The sequence below is a fragment of the Salvelinus alpinus genome, chromosome 11 (genome assembly GCF_045679555.1).
Source record: "Salvelinus alpinus chromosome 11, SLU_Salpinus.1, whole genome shotgun sequence".
Taxonomy (NCBI): domain Eukaryota; kingdom Metazoa; phylum Chordata; class Actinopteri; order Salmoniformes; family Salmonidae; genus Salvelinus; species Salvelinus alpinus.
This window is the reverse complement of record NC_092096.1, coordinates 21,051,589-21,070,948: the sequence shown is the minus strand read 5'-3', so window position 1 is coordinate 21,070,948 and position 19,360 is coordinate 21,051,589. Positions and strand designations below refer to the sequence as shown.

At 45.4% G+C, this 19,360-nt stretch overlaps 1 protein-coding gene across 6 annotated transcripts in view; it reads left to right on the top strand.

The window, feature by feature from the left end:
- Positions 1–19,360, top strand: part of nav3 (neuron navigator 3) — a 234,014-nt gene that overhangs the window by 176,383 nt on the left and 38,271 nt on the right. For all 6 annotated transcript variants that reach the window (XM_071332043.1, XM_071332044.1, XM_071332047.1 and 3 more), the window contains exons 13-17: positions 13,437–13,563; positions 14,415–14,700; positions 15,515–16,226; positions 17,506–17,946; positions 18,723–18,764. In XM_071332043.1, the coding sequence (XP_071188144.1) occupies positions 13,437–13,563; positions 14,415–14,700; positions 15,515–16,226; positions 17,506–17,946; positions 18,723–18,764 (1,608 nt within the window). The remainder of the gene's footprint in view (positions 1–13,436; positions 13,564–14,414; positions 14,701–15,514; positions 16,227–17,505; positions 17,947–18,722; positions 18,765–19,360) is intronic.

Sequence of the window (19,360 nt, the reverse complement as noted above, 5' to 3'; positions counted from 1 at the left end):
CTCAGACACAACCTCCATGGATGTGGGACTGTCCTAATATGGATACCATACAGGGCTGTGTTTCTCCACCACAGGGATAAACAAACAGAATGATCATTAGCCCAACGACAGTAAGACACTATTATAATCAGCTGATGGTGTGTTTTGTGTGTTAAGCAGTGGAGGGCGGTCTGAGTTTCTGAAGCTAGAGATTCCTTTTTGTTGATACTATATTGCCGGGTGATTCAGAGAAGTAGGCCAGAGGCAACCACAGAGGGCTGTGGTGGTTGAATGGTAATAGAGGCTTGTTGTTGCCAGCCTTTTTCTGGGAAGTTCTGTGTGATGTGAAATCATGGGTCTAAAAGGAATATTACCTGGGATGATTGAATTTAGTATTTTTGTAAGAATGAATGAAAGTCACATTATTAATAATTCAATTGACTGCCGCGCTGCCTGGCTCTGTTGTGGATTATACAAATGTAATCATATTAAATGATGCATGTTATTGCATAATTACAGCGATAAAAGTTTTATGAGTCTACATGGGCCTCGGTTGTTTCGATCAAAGACGCCAATCATGAATTCCGTAAACAAGATCCAGAATTTGCAGAAGACTAGAGATGAAGTTTGAGGATGATCATGGATAGATTGTGTGCTGTCATATTGTAATGCCTAACCTCTAGCTCATTCACCATGAATACTGCTGTAGCGCAGTTGAAGAAAATGCATACATGGTAGACTAGTCCACTAGTCCATGTAGACTAGTCCATATAGAAATATTGATCTCTAGTTTACACCTAATTATGACTGATCCAATCATCACGCATATATCCTGGGTGGCCACAGTAATTATGGTTTTTGAATGAATGAATGAATGAATGGAGAATTGGATTTGTCACAAGCGTAAGACACCTAGGGACAATAGAGACACACCTCTTTAATCTGGTGCCCCACATAGAGAGGTGGAATACCATTATCCTAGAGAGGAGAGGATCCAGGTAGTGCTGTGCCAGTACAGGGGATCAGACCCAGCGTGGGGAGCTGGGGCCTGGGAGCTGGGAGCTGAGGGCTGGGGCCTGGGAGCTGGGAGCTGAGGGCTGGGGCCTGGGAGCTGGGAGCTGAGGGCTGGGGCCTGGGAGCTGGGAGCTGAGGGCTGGGGCCTGGGAGCTGGGAGCTGAGGGCTGGGGCCTGGGAGCTGGGGAGCTGGGGCCTGGGAGCTGAGGGCTGAGGGCTGGGAGCTGGGAGCTGAGGGCTGGGGCCTGGGAGCTGGGAGCTGAGGGCTGGGGCCTGGGAGCTGGGAGCTGAGGGCTGGGGCCTGGGAGCTGGGGAGCTGGGGCCTGGGAGCTGAGGGCTGAGGGCTGGGGCCTGGGAGCTGGGGAGCTGGGGCCTGGGAGCTGAGGGCTGAGGGCTGGGGCCTGGGAGCTTGTGGCAGGAGCCTGAGGGCTGCATCTGGATTCTCCTGGGGGGGGGGGGAGCGGCAGTGGTGGCGCCAGCAAGCGTGCCACAGAAGGCAGGGGCAGACAGCTGGGTGACCCCGAGGATGCCAGATGGTGCCAGCCACCCCATTTGAGCCAGGCTGGCTGCCAAGCATTGTGGGAAACATAAAGTAGTGCCTCTGGCTCTTGGGAAGTGAGCAAAGTGATGTAGCTGGTGTCTTGTCTCTCTGGCTCTGGAAGTGAGACAAAGTGATATAGTAGCTGGTGTCTTGTTTCTCTGGCTCTTGGGAAGTGAGACAAAGTGATATAGTAGCTGGTGTCTGGTTTCTCTGGCTCTTGGGAAGTGAGACAAAGTGATATAGTAGCTGGTGTCTTGTTTCTCTGAAGATGCAGAGGCATTTTATTCATACTGTGACTCCGCCATGTTGTAATCTTCAGCCTTGAGGCAGCAGAACACAGAATAGTCCGTCTGTCTAATCCACGCCAGAGAAAGGGTGAGCACGGCATGCTGTTGTCATCTGGACTGGCTGTGTTGTACTGTAGTCTGCAGCTTGTGTTGTTGGACTGAGCTCATGTGGTGTTGTTTTGGTTGGCCCCTGACTGGCACTGCTGGCTGGTAAAAGCCATCTGCACTGCAGCAGCGACCAAGCCCTGTCTTGTGCAAACCAAGCCAGGCAGATTAGCAGTGACTTGCCGCTGTCTATTTCCTCAAGGCATGTCTCATTCCCAGCATCTGCAAAATAACTATTTAATTGAGTTGAACACTGTTCAATTGGATTCTACTGGCTGTGACAGCCATTATGTTTATCAAATACTTGGTTTTCAAGGCCAAATCTAAAAATGACGTATTGAAACAATGTCAATCACATTGCCCTCTAAAGCCAATGCTCATAATGACTTCCATTTAGTCTGAATCCCCATCAGACTCATTCTGTGGTTAGGAAACAAGCCTTGTGAATAATGTCTAGAGATGAATCTATAAAGACAGCCTGCCTGCCTGCCTCACCTATTATATATGAGCTCATTTCCAGTCAAGGCTTTTCAGACCAACAGCACACCGTTTGCTCACTCTTCTTCCAGGAAGGGGTTCTGTTGTTGTCTCTCATCCTGAGGCTACTAGATTCATCCCCCTTTCTTTCCATCCTGCTGCAATTAACCCCTCGGGGTCCAGCGCTGGCTCTTATTGGTCTGCGGGGCGTCTCTTGGCGATTAAGTGGGTGGCGGGCGGATCCTGACGGGAGGGAGGGGAATAGGGGGGAGGAGGGGTCGTGCGGAGCGATGGGGTAGGTGTCCCTCCACTCTCTGTCACTATCCGAGTGCAGTCGTGTCACAGCTAGCTGTACAGCCAGCCAGGGCAGGTGGGCTGGGCTCCTGATTCTAGTTAGGGCGCTATAGTCAGTCAGCCAACCAGGGAAGGAGCCAGGCAGGGAAGGAGAGCCTCAGCCAGCCAGCCAGCCGGTCCCTGTAACAACAGACAGCCATAATCCATCCATCCTTCCCAGAGAGGTGAGTGGGAGTCAGCTGGCTCCAACGCTTTACCCCCCCTTCACACTTTACCCCCCCTTTCACACACACACACACACACACACACACACACACACACACACACACACACACACACACACACACACACACACACACACACACACACACACACACACACACACACACACACACGCTATTGATTGCTGTTCGTTTGGTGTGCTCACTCAGATCAGTAGGGAATGACTTATACTGATGGGACAGTTTACAGTTTGGCTTTACAGTTTGGCTTTGGCTAAGCTGGATGAGCCTGCTGGTTAAGAGAGAGGGAAAACATTGATTAAGGTCATTTAGCACGGCATGTTTTCTGACGTGTAATTGCGAGAGCCTCGGGGCTCAATAGCATTAGGCTAGGATTATAGGACGGACTAACACGGCTAGAGCACTTTGAAAGCAGTTTCTTTGAAAGCGTCCCCATTATGGCGTCGACGTGTGTCTCACAATTCACTTCACCCTACACTGCTCTAAACCGTGTTATTTTATTTATTTTTATTTTTTTTAATTTTTTTTAAAATTTTATTATTTTTGTTTTGAGGTGGAATGGGTGTCACTGATTGATCCTGAGTGTATTACGCAAATGGGTGTCATCTTGAAAATGACTGTTTATCTCTTTGGTTTTATCGTCTTAACATTTTCATGATTCTTCTGAAGGAACGGTGATGACGTCCTTGAATTATACATACAGTCACTTTCAATTTAGTATTAAAGACAAACCGTTTATGGAAACACCTCAGGGCGTACTCCACCTCCCAACAGATTCTCTGTGGCTGCATTTAGAACATAAACAGTTCTTTACAAAAGGCGTCAAATGAAAGAACCGTATGGATGAATGTGCTTGTCATTGTGTTGAGAAATGCTGAGGGAACACATCACTGTAGCTTCTTATTGTGAGAGTCTGGGTGATGTGTGGGAGTTTGGGTGATGTGTGGGAGTCTGGGTGATGTGTGGGAGTCTGGGGGTGGGAGTCTGGGTGATGTCTGGGAGTGTGGGAGTCTGGGTGATGTGTGGGAGTCTGGGTGATGTGTGGGAGTTTGGGTGATGTGTGAGAGTTTGGGTGATGTGTGAGAGTCTGGGTGATGTGTGGGAGTTTGGGTGATGTGTGAGAGTCTGGGTGATGTGTGGGAGTCTGGGTGATATGTGGGAGTCTGGGTGATGTGTGGGAGTTTGGGTCGCTGTTACACAAGACGTCCTCAGAGAAAGGGTCACATGCTACTGTCGATGCCGGTCACACATACACAACACCACAAGGTACTCTTCTGAAAAGACATCGATTCTTCCATTCCTCTGTCTGTCTCTGTATTACAGAGTCTTTACAGTCATCCGTTCTACATGCTGCAAATAGCATTGAAATCGTCTGGGTTTTTTCTCCCTTCGCCGAGCAACACTTACAGTATTGAATATTGCATGAGACGCTGTTTGCATGGATGAGAGGAGCCATTTCATTGCACTCTATGTTTGTAAAGTGCGTACCACAATCCATAGTAGGAAACACTAGCATCAATACTAGACACTGCCGTTGTTATTAAACCTGAGGGAAATCTAGCACGTCAAGAGAAAAGGCTTCTGGGTTTACAGGAAGTTGAACAGTCTTCAGTGTGTATTGTGACTTTCCTAAAGTTTATTTTCTGGATATTATATATTGTATACAGTACCAGTCAAAAGTTTGGACACACCTACTCATTCAAGGGTTTTTCTTTATTGGTACATGATATGGAATCATGTAGTAACCAAAAAAGTGTTAAACAAATCAACATTTCCACCGGTCTACTGTCCATTGCTCGTGTTTCTTGGCCCAAGCAAATCTCTTATTATTATTGGTGTCCTTTAGTCGTGGTTTCTTTGCAGCAATTCGACCATGAAGGCCTGATTCACACAGTCTCGTCTGACCATTTGATGTTGAGATGTGTCTGTTACTTGAACTCTGTGAAGCATTTATTTGAGCTGCAATCTGAGGTGCAGTTAACTCTAATGAACCTATCCTCTGCAGCAGAGGTAACTCTGGGTCTCCCTTTCCTGTGGCGGTCCTCATGAGAGACAGTTTCATCATAGCACTTGATGGTTTTTGAGATTGCACTTCAGGAAACTTTCAAAGTTCTTGACATTCTCCGTATTGACTGACCTTCATGTCTTAAAGTAATGATGGACTGTTGTTTATCTTTGCTTATTTGAGCTGTTCTTGCCATAGTATGGACTTTTACCAAATAGGGCTATCTTCTGTGTACCACCCCTACCTTGTCACAACACAACTGATTGGCTCAAACGCATTAAGTTAAGTTAACGCATTGTAAACTTTTAAGACTTAGGTTCACACCATGATTTGCAATTGAAATGCATAAAAATCCTACGATGTGATTTTCTGGACTTTTTTCTCATGTAATCTGTTATGAGATGAAGTGTACCTATGATGAGAATGTGCAAAGCCTCGCTCATCTTTTTAAGTGCAAGGGCTGGCTATTGAAGGATGACTCAAATACTAAAATGCCCCACTATATATTGATTTGTTTAACACTTTTTTGGTTACTACATGATTCCATATGTGTTATTTCATTGTTTTGATGTCTTATCTAGTTTTCTACAATGTAAAAATAAAGAAAAACCCCTGAATGAGTAGGTGTGTCCAAATGTTTGACTGGTACTGTACATGATATACAGAAGGGGGAATCAACATGCTCTACATCTAGCAACATATCGAGACACACAGCGGGACTTACACATTGTTGTTTATTAAAGAGCTTGTGACTCAAACACCTATACTGTTAGTGTTGACACAGCTTCAGGGCTGTGATAGGGTTATTGGTCATAGCTGTGAGCTCTGTCTGGGGTTGGGCCCCTAGAGATATAGAGAGGCCCCTAGCGTGTGTCGCCCATCCGCAGCTCTGAGGGACTCGCTGCCTGTCAGAGACATCACCGATGATTCCATCAGGGGCTGGTGCCTAGGGATGCACCGCTATTAAATATTCAGCCAAAACAGGCATGCTCTCAGGACAGCCCTCAGGGGTCCTCTTGTAAACTGGCCTTGGCTGCACTAAGCTAGGCTGAGGGGGGAGAGGAGTTGAATACCTTTAGGTAGTACTGTAGGGTTACTTTACCTGTACTGTATATTAGTTATTACTACATTTGCACACACTGTATATAGATTTTTCTATTGTGTTATTGACTTACGTTTGTTTATCCCATGTTTAACTCTGTGTTGCTTGTGTCGCACTGCTTTGCTTTATCTTGGCTAGGTCGCAGTTCTAAATGAGAACTTGTTTTTAACTGGCCTACCTGGTTAAATAAAGGTGAAATAAAAATAAATAAATAAAGTTATTACTACTGTATATCTATAGTGCATGTTGTCGAAGGGTGGGTTTATTCATTAATCAATATAATCAAGGAATTAATTTGCCCCTGTCCTCCAGTGCTTCATAACAATGTATTGACAATGTAATCATACTCGGTTTGAGTAACAAGCTTTTATTCTGAGATGTGTTATCAAGAAATGTCCCTTCTAACATTATGCTTGATTTATAGGTCCCTTTTTGTAAAGTATTATTTGTCTTCCTAACTACTCCTTCTTCTAGCCAAATACAACCATTCTGAATTGCACATTAGAAACAGTCACTTAATTAATGCAATTGACTTACCACCACAAAAGAGGATGGCAGAGAAATCAAAAGGGTTAGTTAGCGTTACGATTATAGGCTTAGTTTTTCAAGAACAATCCAGATCGCCCCAAGTCTGTGATAGTCAACTGGGACAAATTGGGGTGGAAAATAGCAGAGAATTATAATCTTATTTCCAAGCACTTTGTAGACTAATTAATATTACTTTGGATCGTCAGCATTGTGTTAAGAAGACCACCGCAGGAGGGAAGAGGGAATTGTACCCAATGTGTCACAGCCGAGAGTGAGAGAGCGACAATTTACTCACTTTTAGAAAATAATTTGAAGGCAGTGGAGTTTTTAAACAGCCATCTGTTTTAGTTCTGCTCATTAATGTGGCAGCCAATAATAACACAGGCTATGAATCAGGAAGTAACTATTTGGATATCCAAACAGTATCATATGGATAGATAGTCATCACTTGTTAGCTGTTAGTCAAGGCTGACTATCTCACAACATTTTCATACCATTTCCTTGAAAACCATCCCTGTAATTTTGACTAAATTTGGGATACGGTCTATAAAAGCAATCCCGTTTTCACAGGAAATTAGCCTCCCCTCTCTACTCAATCATCCCAAATAGACAGCGCTACCGTCGATGTTATCAAAAGTGATGGATTTGGTGGGGGGAATTGAAAGTATATCAGATAAGAGTCTCTTTCCTTTATGTCTGGCCTTCTCTCACAGAAGACTCACTTTATAGATTGATCAGGAGTTTGATGTGTAAGATTGGGCATAAAGGACGATTGACGCTGTACAGTAGTATAGTTTTTATCTCATGAAATGTTTAGTATTTATCATATTATTAGTAACATAGTATGTACTGTATCTCATGAAATGTTTGAAAGTTTAGGAGCTCTATTTTGTCTTAGTATTCTGGCCCGGTTGCCTGCGCAGTACACAGTCATCCAAAGGTATTGATCATCAGAAAGGAGACACGAGTCATCTAAGGGCCAGTCTCTCATCACTTCCCAAAACTGGGATTTTGGTTTGCTACCAATTCCTCTGAGACGGTGATACATCCATTCCAAATGGCACCCTGTTCCCTTGTACTGCACTACTATGATAAAACGTTTTCTGGACGCAATCTTAAACGTGTCTCTGTCGGCCCTCTTCTTGTCTGTTACCCATGGATCTCTGGTCTCTGGCGACGTTTAGGAAAGGGACATCACATTCCCCCCTGTTGGTGTTGTAGTTGTGAAGAACACAGGACCGTCTCTAGCCTTTTAGGGGCCCTAAGTGAGATTTATTCAGTTTTAAAGCTAATTTTCTGAAGTTCGACACATTTTGCCATGACTTATGCCATGTTAATGATATCTGAGTGAGAGTGACTAACAAAATCAATGAGGGCCCCCTGGAGGTCAGGGCCTTTGGGCACGTGCCCTGCGTGACCGGTCAGTATTCAGCCATGATTATTAGTTTAGATAGCTGGCTAGACTAATTTACCAGTCTAAAAATTGTTGGCTGACATGGCTTATTGAGTGACTGAGATAACAACAGAACAATTGCTCATACACAACCAAATTTCTAACTTGCACCTTGTGTATTTTTCTATTCTAACTCTCAACAGTAAGTTGAGACCCCGACTGAGTTTATAAACAGCCTGGGGCCGGCCCTGGAAGAACAGGACAGGTTTCTTTATTTTCAGAGGGGCACATCTAAGTAGAAAGACGATGTGACCTGACAAAAGCTGCTGTCACTATGGAAACTCAAGCGTTAGCACTGGGTGCATTCTTGATCCTGAGTGCCATCATCGTCGAGTCAGAAGTTTATCTCCATGTTCCATTCTGGGAGTGGAAAGTCACTGTCAGCCACCACAAGTGCTTTGGATGCTGAAGCTCGTCGTAACAACTTCCAGGCAAAGTCGTGGCGTCGCCATCGGCCACTTAAGATAAGAGGAAGTGATTACAGCAAACAAGCCAGCTTTTTTCAAGGCTATTGATTTCCATGTCTTTGTAGAATCCTATTGGAGAAAAGATGCATAGTGCCTTTCACTTTAAGCACCATCTGACTCTGTTTGAGATCAGGTCAGTGCAGCTCTTGCGGTGAAACGACAATTACACGTTTGATGTTAGAGTAGCTGTTGATCTTTGAAATGGCTTGTTCACAAAGTAACCACTCTGATTGATTCGATGTAAATACATCCAGGTTTTTAATGTGTAAAAGCAATGGGATGCAAACTAGCTTGTCCTGAATCAGGACTTAACGAGGGGTGTGGCCAATTACCACCTACAACACTAAGCACCTGTCCTGAATCAGGACTTAACGAGGGGTGTGGCCAATTACCACCTACAACACTAAGCACCTGTCCTGAATCAGGACTTAACGAGGGGTGTGGCCAATTACCACCTACAACTCTAAGGACCTGTCCTGAATCAGGACTTAACGAGGGGTGTGGCCAATTACCACCTACAACACTAAGCACCTGTCCTGAATCAGGACTTAACGAGCGGTGTGGCCAATTACCACCTACAACACTAAGCACCTGTCCTGAATCAGGACTTAACGAGCGGTGTGGCCAATTACCACCTACAACACTAAGCACCTGTCCTGAATCAGGACTTAACGAGGGGTGTGGCCAATTACCACCTACAACACTAAAAACCTGTCCTGAATCAGGACTTAACGAGCGGTGTGGCCAATTACCACCTACAACATTCTCAACATAGACACAATGAATCAACTGTTGATGATAGTATGCTTTTAATATCGTAGAAAATATGTAATGAAAATAGCATCTAGGCCCATTGAAGCCAACAATCAATACCACCATCAATTAAAACAATGAGGAAGTGAATAAATTTTTCTAGTGAAGATCTGCATCTTCACACATGATTCAATCACTCACCCTGTGCACGGTCATCATTGAGACTGCCTCCTAATAATAGAGTTTGGGGACATATTAAATGGCAAAATGATAAATGACATATGGCCAATGAGAAATTGGCTATGGTGAAATGGGATCCATGCCAGACACAGGCCACAGGCAATTTATAGTTTCCATTTATTTCATGGAATTGAGATGTTCAGACACTTATATTCCAAAAAGATGGAGGAGCTGAGAATTCCCATTTAACTGTCAAGGATTCCATTTGTACAGTTCAAACTTTTGCTCCAAATGAAATAGTTCGCTTAACTCTACATAGAGTACAGTAAGAAAACATGCCCTTTCCAGCTCCGTCTTCTTAACAGGCTCACCCTGTTGGCATTGCAAAAGGAAATTATTTTATTATTGTATAACTAACTGTGAACTTGATATTTAAATTCTTGATGTTATCCAATGCTGATATGAATAGCTTTCAATCCCCTTGAAAAGCACGAAAGAGGTTGTAAAAATCAATAAGCAGGGAGAACGCACCCGTGCATGTCCACACTGTTATATCTTTCAGAGGAACACCCACACATCTCTCCCAACACCCATTGTGGGCCTTTCATACAACTCATTATTTTCTCCTTTTGAGCCTGTCTTTGCGTTTCAGCTTTGTCTTGGATGAGTTATAGATGTCAGGGGAGAAGTAATGTTCACTCGACTAAAATGGAATAAGCAAACTATCTTAGCAATGAGAACTGATTCACTTTTCTAAGGCATTGGAAGTCATCTCTGATCTGTCATCTCTGATCTGTCATCTCTGATCTGTCATCTCTGATCTGTCATATCTGATCTGTCATCTCTGATCTGTCATCTCTGATCTGTCATCTCTGATCTGTCATCTCTGGTCTGTCATCTCTGGTCTGTCATCTCTGATCTGTCATCTCTGATCTGTCATCTCTGATCTGTCATCTCTGATCTGTCATCTCTGATCTGTCATCTCTGGTCTGTCATCTCTGATCTGTCATCTCTGATCTGTCATCTCTGATCTGTCATCTCTGGTCTGTCATCTCTGATCTGTCATCTCTGGTCTGTCATCTCTGATCTGTCATCTCTGATCTGTCATCTCTGGTCTGTCATCTCTGATCTGTCATCTCTGATCTGTCATCTCTGATCTGTCATATCTGATCTGTCATCTCTGGTCTGTCATCTCTGATCTGTCATCTCTGATCTGTCATCTCTGGTCTGTCATCTCTGATCTGTCATCTCTGGTCTGTCATCTCTGATCTGTCATATCTGATCTGTCATCTCTGGTCTGTCATCTCTGATCTGTCATCTCTGATCTGTCATCTCTGGTCTGTCATCTCTGATCTGTCATCTCTGATCTGTCATCTCTGATCTGTCATCTCTGGTCTGTCATCTCTGATCTGTCATCTCTGGTATATCATCTCCCATATGTGGTAGAGGACAGTTGCTCAGTCATATATGATTGAATTGAGACTACAATACCTCAGGGTTTATTGTTTCATGTCCTTGAGCAGGTTAAATCCTCTCCTCTCTCCCCTCTTAGACAGTCGATGAGGTTCCCACACATTGTTGGTTCATTTGTCGTATTTCTTTAGTTCCCTGTATGTATGACTGTAGCTATGCTGGATCATTTACATTTACATTTAAGTCATTTAGCAGACGCTCTTATCCAGAGCGACTTACAAATTGGTGCATTCACCTAATGACATCCAGTGGAACAGCCACTTTACAATAGTGCATCTAAATCTTTTAAGGGGGGGGGGGGGGGGGCAGAAGGATTGCTTTATCCTAGGTATTCCTTGAAGAGGTGGTTCAAAGGTCAAATTGGCTGCATTTCCCTCTGAGACTCAATTTCTAGCTTTAGTGAGGTGATCAGATTCCAAATGTTAATTCATGCTAGAGATACATACACACATATTGTCATGGCAACCATCCAGTGTGTGTGTGTGTGTGTGTGTGTGTGTGTGTGTGTGTGTGTGTGTGTGTGTGTGTGTGTGTGTGTGTGTGTGTGTGTGTGTGTGTGTGTGTGTGTGTGTGTGTGTGTGTGTGCATGAGCCTGAGACGGAGAGAGAACTAATACATTATTATTGAGGGGGATGTATTAGGTGTGATAAGAGAAAAAGGAATTGGACATGGCTGAAACATATTTCTGGAGATCCCCAATCTCTGGAGCTGTGGTAATTAAACAGCGTGTGCAGAAATGATCACTGGTTGAACCATATGGCCTTTGTTTAGGGGTTCTGGGTACATCATCTGCATAATAACCAGACCAGTGTTCAGATACTATTTGAAATCATTTCAAATACTTTATCTGGGCTTGATTCCGCTTGCCTGACGCAATGGAACTGATAGAATAGTTTCAAAACTGAAAAACCCACCCACCCACAACACTACAGCCAGGCTCAAACAAACACTCAAACTATTGGAAATATTTTAAATAGTATTTGAACCCAGGCCTGATAAGAAAGTCAAAACCATCCAATGATGTAATGCTAACATGTTCCATACATCACATATACAGTCCTGATCCATACATCCCATATACAGTCCTGATCCATACATCACATATACAGTCCTGATCCATACATCACATATACAGTCCTGATCCATACATCCCATATACAGTCCTGATCCATACATCCCATATACAGTCCTGATCCATACATCACATATACAGTCCTGATCCATACATCACATATACAGTCCTGATCCATACATCCCATATACAGTCCTGATCCATACATCCCATATACAGTCCCGATCCATACATCCCATATACAGCCCCGATCCATACATCCCATATACAGTCCCGATCCATACATCCCATATACAGTCCAGATCCATACATCCCATATACAGTCCAGATCCATACATCCCATATACAGTCCCGATTCATACATCCCATATACAGTCCCGATCCATACATCCCATATACAGTCCCGATCCATACATCCCATTTTCAGTCCTGATCCATACATCACCATATATAGTCATGTTTTGACCATGCTGGTCATCTATGAATGTTTGAACATCTTGAAGAGTGATGTGGCCTTAATGGCCATGTACTCTTATAATCTCCACTAGGTTCCTGCCTTTCTAGGGAGTTTTTCCTTGCCACCGTGCTTCTACATCTGCATTGCTTGCTGTTTGGGGTTTTAGCCTGGGTTTCTGCATATGCACTTTGTGACATCTTCTGATGTAAAAAGGGCTTCGTAAATACATTTTATTTGTTGAGAAATTATCCCAGGATACACAATACCCAGAAGTCAATAGCCTAATGAAGATTTAAAGAGGGCCACCGCCACTCAATGTACTAATGAGAGAGGATGAGTGATCAACAACAGTGATAGATGGGAGGAGGTGATTGGAAATTGAGCGAATCCTCACCCACGACAGAGATTGCTTGTTTCCGGCATATCTCCTGGCTCCCTGGGGACTGGGTAGGTTTCATTAAGGCAGCGTGATAGGCAGCCAGATGCAGGTACAATGCATAGTGCACCTCGTGGTGAAGTTTCCCCTAGGTACAGATCTAGGATCACCTTCCCCTCCACTAATCATTAAGTTAACCATTAGTCCGGGAAATGCAAAACTGACTCAAGATCAGTGTCTAGGGGCAACTTCACCCTACACAGAGTGCATTACCTGCAGGTTGGAAAGGGTTTCTCTTTTACACGGTGCAGAGACGCACGTTTCTGAGTTTACCTGAAGGGTTACTGGAAGGGTGAAGGAGAGGATTGTTGGTATTTGTGGAGGGATGACAAAATGGAATGAAAGATTGATATGGTGGGAAGATGGATGGCTTCTGTCTTTATCACTCATCTCTGTCTCTGTCTCTGTCTCTGTCTCTCTCTCTCTCTCTCTCTCTCTCTCTCTCTCTCTATCTCTCTCTCTCTCTCTCTCTCTCTCTCTCTCTCTCTCTCTCTCTCTCTCTCTCTCTCTCTCTCTCTCTCTCTCTCTCTCTCTCTCTCTCTCTCTCTCTCTCTCTCTCTCTCTCTCGTAGTTGGGATGACAGCAGTTCGGTCAGCAGCGGTCTCAGTGACACTGTAGATAACATCAGCACAGACGATCTGAACACGCCCACCTACCCCGCCGTCACATCGTCACCACGCAAGAACAAGGCAGCCCAGGTACAGTACACCGTGGAGTGTAAATGAAGGAAGTAGGCTTGTCCGAACCAGAACGACCCATAGAGCCTATATCCTGTTTATTCTCTTATAAATGAACAATAATAGAGCATATCCATGCTTCCAGACATTGAACTAACTGTGAGTAATGATACTGAAGCATCACTGTCTTTGCACTTGCTTCAATTAAAACAGGGACATGTCTGTCAAACTTTTTGAGTATGTGTAACAATGAGGTATATCACTGTAGTCTGGAAATGAAGCTATTTACTTTGTTTTAATTGGCTTTCAAGAGAGAAAGCCAAGGAAATGTACAGCGGAACCCACTCCTTGTGCAGTGTTCAGGGAGCATGGTAAAAATAGCCAAGTATGTGTGCCTTGTGGAAACCTCAACAGATTGATCTCTTAAGAGACTGTTGGTGTGGTTAGTGAGGGAGGGTTCACCATCTGTCAGGTGGCTTACTCATACTGTATTGTGTGTGTGTGTGTGTGTGTGTGTGTGTGTGTGTGTGTGTGTGTGTGTGTGTGTGTGTGTGTGTGTGTGTGTGTGTGTGTGTGTGTGTGTGTGTGTGTGTGTGTGTGTGTGTGTGTGTGTGTGTGTGTGTGTGTGTGTGTGTGTGTGTGTGTGTGTGTGTGTGTGTGTGTGGTTTTGTTTTGTTTTGTTTTACTATCCTTGTGGGGACCAGAAGTCTTCATAAGGATAGTAAAACAAGTAAAAAGCCTGTTTTAGTGTTAGGGGTTAAGTTTAGGGTTATAATTAGGGGTTAGGGAAAATAGGATTTTGAATTGGAATAAATGTTTTGGTCACCACAAGGATAGTAAAATAAAGGTGTGTGGGTTACTGACTGTCCCAGGCGGACACACACCAGCATGTGGAGCAGGAGGTCAGCAGCAGCTGGGCCGGAGCTGAAGATCTGAAGAAGGTGGACGAGGAGCTGGATGTCAACATGGAGCCCGGCTCAAAGTGGAAATCTTCCTCCTCCTCTGCCTCCTCGCCAGCGGGGCAGTGCGGCGAGGATCCCGGGCAGAAGACGGGCCTACCCATGTCCCAGACTGGCTCCTGGAGGAGGGGTATGACTGCCCAGGTGGCCATCACGCCCCCCCGGACCAAAGGCACCAGCGCCACCCTCAAAACCCCTGGTAGGACCCGCCCTCCTTCTTCGACCTACTTCAGACCTTGCTTATTTCTTTCTACCATGGCCCTGTTGGAAAACTGTAGAAATAACTTCCTTCCTTCCTTGTTGTCTTGAGGTGAGCACAGATTAGTATAAGTGATTGTATCGGTGTATCCAAGGTTACCGCCGTATTACGTTCACCAACTCAGATCTGTGAGTACTTCAAGGAAGGTAGGAAGGATGTATTTCTGACCTATTTGAACAGGGCCCATGTCTAACTGAGGATGGATGGTGGTGTATATTATTCTCTGACTGGTCATTCATTCAATCAAACTCCCTGTCTGGTTGATATTAGAACCAGGAAATGTCCATCCTAGCTTAATTTATAAGTGAATTTCATTTGTTGATGTGTTCCAGTTTGACATTGATTAGATAACAGGGTCAAAGATTTCGGCCAATCAGATTATTCATTAGGAAAGCAGTGTCGTTGCCCTTTGAGGCCCTCGGTAATGTTTGTCGTTTCTCCGTTCTACTTTATCTTTTTCTCAATCGTGTTTTGGTTTGCTCAGCAAGTCTTCTCATGTTTGGATTAGTATAGCTTTCTATTTTAGCTGAGCTTTGTGAAAAGAGTTGTAAAATATTAGCGAAGTGTAAAGTCATTTGGCACACCTGCCCTGTAGCCCTACAGATGATGATGAAGATGAGTCCCGTTATTTACCAATAAGCTGCGAGGTCCGTCTCCCCTCTGCTCGATCCTAGCTAAATTATTCAGTACCCCAGCAGTTTGCAGAGGGGAAGGTGTTTGCCAGCTTGTTAATGACTGGCCTTTGTATCGACAGGTAAAACTGATGACGCTAAGGCCTCAGAGAAATGCAAGGCCCCTTCCAAGACCGCTGGCATCCAGCGCTCGCCCTCCGACGCCGGCAAGAGCAGTGGCGACGAGGGCAAGAAACCCCCCTCGGGCATCGCCCGCCCCCCCACCACTGGGTCGTTCGGGTATAAAAAGATGGCCAGCCCCCCCTCTGGTGCCCTCATCACGTCCAGCGGTGCCACCCTGGCCAGTGGCTCCGCCACCCTGGGGAAGGTGCCCAAGTCTTCGGCTATCGGCAAGGGGACAGGGATCAGCGGAGGCCGTAAGACAAGCCTGGATGGCTCCCAGCCCCAGGACGATGGGGTGCTGATGGGCTGCGGAGGCTCCAAGGTGTCCCTCCAGTACCGCTCTCTGCCCCGGCCGGCCAAGTCCTCCAGCGGGGGGGTGGTGGGGCGCAGCGGCCACCGCTCCAGTTCCAGCAGCATCGATTCCAATGTCAGCTGCAAGTCGGCCGGAGGAACGGGGACCAAGCGAAGGGACGCTGGGAAGGTGGGCTCGGGGCGCTCGAGCCCCATCCCCATCACCATCAACCAGACGGACAAGGAGAAAGTGGCCGTGTCGGACCAGGACCCAGCAGGTTTATCCACCTCCCCCAAGTCCAGCCCCACCTCCACGGGCCAGTCTGGCCTCAGGCAACCAGGGTCCAAGTACCCGGACATCGCCTCACCTACCTTCCGCAGGTCAGTCAACGCTGCTCACTTGGTTTCCCCTGCACTCATATAAGAGCTTGGTAGCCTAGCCAAGCAGCTGCCATTTTTCATCTCTATTATAAAGGTGGAGGGAGCTTGTTGTTCCCTAGGCACTCTCACCGACTGCGTGCTCGAGGCCCCCACAGATTAATGAAGTCTTGTTTGTGAGGTGAGGTACAATGTTGTTTCTCAGCTCCAAGATGCTACTGATAGATAGAGGTGTTCATTGGTGCTGTCAGAATTACAGGTAGAAGTTCACTTCTTCTCTGAAGCGGCGCAGAATTAGCATTCCAAAGTCTCATATATATATATATATATATATTTTAGGTAATAAGGTAATAAGACACTAAATCATATCCCAGCACAGAAACATTGCTCTGAGTTTGTTCGTTGGGCTTGAGAGTCGGGGAGGCAAAGGTTGCCCCCTGCTGTTCGGTAGATGTCATCACAGAAACTGATGGCATTTCTCTCAAGATGAACGGTAGATGATTTGCCATTCAGGTCAGGCTAAACTGATTAACTGACAGTGAGAAAGCTATTCTGTTCGCGAACCCCTGTCTCATTAGTTAGATGCGCTCACAAGGCGTGTCCGGACACGGCCACGCCGTCCGACCTGTCGAGGCGCAGAGTGCATTTTTGATTTGTGCGTATACCCCTAAGAAAAAGGCAGCCTGTTTGATGGCAGCCCCACGTCAGACACGACAGGAAGGACCTGTGAACAACAAATGTGTTGCTGAGTGACCAGATTGGCTTATTACATGCATGGAATGGAAATGGGGCAATGCTATGACCACAGCTGTCTGAACCACAGCTGTCTGAACCACAGCTGTCTGAATCACAGCTGTCTGAATTAAAATCACTGGGAGCTCCGTGGTCTCAACTGTCACCCTATTCCCATAGGGCTCTGGTCTAAAGTAGTGTACTAAGTAGTGAAATATATAGGGAATAGGGTGCCATTTGGGATGCACACATACTCTAACAGAGGCAGTAGGGAAGGTGTACTTCTTCATAGTGTCTATGAAGAAGAATATGGTAGGTTTATGAGATAGTTGCTAAAGGTGATGAAGATAGGGGAGGGGCAGTGTTGAGCGGAATTCAAACTTTTCCCAAGCTCTTATTTCCTTGGTGTAATCAAATAAATGTAATACTGTTCTATATCAAACAACCTAGTTCTGAACCTAGAGACTGAGTTTGTTCAGTCTATGAGGGGATCATGATTGCCATAAATAGTCTGTGAGTGAATGGAACCATCTCTTTCTCTCTCTCCCAGGTTGTTTGGCACCAAAGCCAGCAGCAAGGCCAGTACCCCAGGCACACCCGACTCAGGCAAGTGCCCCTCTGCGTTGGGCAGCCCTCATGGCACATTGGCGCGCCAGGCCAGCCTGGACTCTCCCTCCTCGGGCACGGGGAGCCTGGGCAGCGCGGGCGGGCAGAGCGGGGCTAGCAGCCCACTTTATGGCAAGGCCCCTGACCTGGGCACTGATTCGCCTGCCTCCAGCCCGGCGTCAGGCCTCTCGCTGCCCTCCAACGCCCGCCCCTGGCCCACCAACCTCAGCAGCTCTTCGGCATGCTCTGGCAGTAAGGACACACTGAGCTGCCAGAGCATGACCAGTCTGCACACCAGCTCCGAGTCCATTGACCTGCTGCTGGGGCACCACCACGGCCCCAAAGTCACCCGCACGGCCAGCGTCAAGTCCACGCTTTCTGAGGGGTGAGTCCCAATGTGGAACAACGTAACTCCATTAGGTGCCTGTGGGTAGTTTGTTTCAGACCAGCGGGTGTAACATGTACATCAGTGGTGGCTGATGGGAAAAGATATTGTAATGGTTGGAATGAAGGGAACGATATCAAACACAACAAACACAGGGAAGCTACGTGTTTCACTCCGTTCCGTCTATTCCATTCCAGCCATTACAATGAGCCCGTCCTCCTATATCTTATCACACCAGCCATCTCTGACAAACAGCCATCAATGTACAGACACTTTGAAAATGGACTTGTAGACTGTATGTATGGAATACAACGTCATGCTCATCTTGTCCTTTCAGTATAGCTCAATGTTGTCATAGCGGTTTGTAATATTTCCTTCATTCACAGATTGTTGTCTAAATTGAGAGTATCAAACTAACCCAAATGTTCGGTTTAATGTGTGCTTTCCGTATGTTTGTTTCTTGGGTAACGTTGCCCATTGTAGTGGGCTAAAGCATTCTCACTTTAGACAGTATGTGTGTTCTATCAATCAATAGATGTGAAGTGAATCCATGGCATCGTGATCTTTTAGATGTAGGATCTTAATTTGACCAGTTTCTCACAGCAGGAAAATAATCCTCCAGCAAAGTGGAAAGTACAGACTTTAGAAGTCTTTTGAAACCTCAAATACAGTACACTACAAGATTGCATTTCCTGCTGTGCGACAACAGGGTGATCAAATTAAGATCCTACACCTGTAGGTAATTCTAACGTTTTTTGTTCTCTGTGTCTTAACAGCATGCCTCTTGACAGAAACACACTCCCCAAAAAGGGACTGAGGTAACTCATCACTCATGCGTTGTCCTTTTGGTGTTTCCTTGTTTTGTCTTTTCATTCATTCTCACAAGTTATTCATACATGTCTTTCTAACTGACAAAATCACATGTTGTGTCTAATGTCATGTTGGTGTAGGAAAGCGGTGTTACATAATGACGTTAGCATTTTGCTTGACATTTGTCTCAGGAGATTTAGCCGATGAGGGTTTGGCACATTGAAAATTGAATATATTAATGGGAGTGACAATTTAGTTTCACCTCATAAAAGGCTTCAATTGCTGTACAAATCCTTTTGAAGAATTCTCTTCTAGACGTAGACTATTAGTAACTGTTGTTCCTCTGGACACTCCACAGTTCCTCACAGATTACAGGTGCCTGAAGTCAATGATCCCATGTAGTCTAGTGGATTCTGAATAGCTATACTTGTTTTCCTCCTCGTTGACTGTAGGGCAAGGCAGGGCATCCATTTTAAATCAAGTTTCCACTACTCCTGTCCTATCTAATGGCTGAAATCGTGTCCAGACCCTCAACACTAGAAAGTGTGGCACCCTATTGGCACCCTATTCCCTATATATAGTGCCCTACTTTCTATCTGGGTCC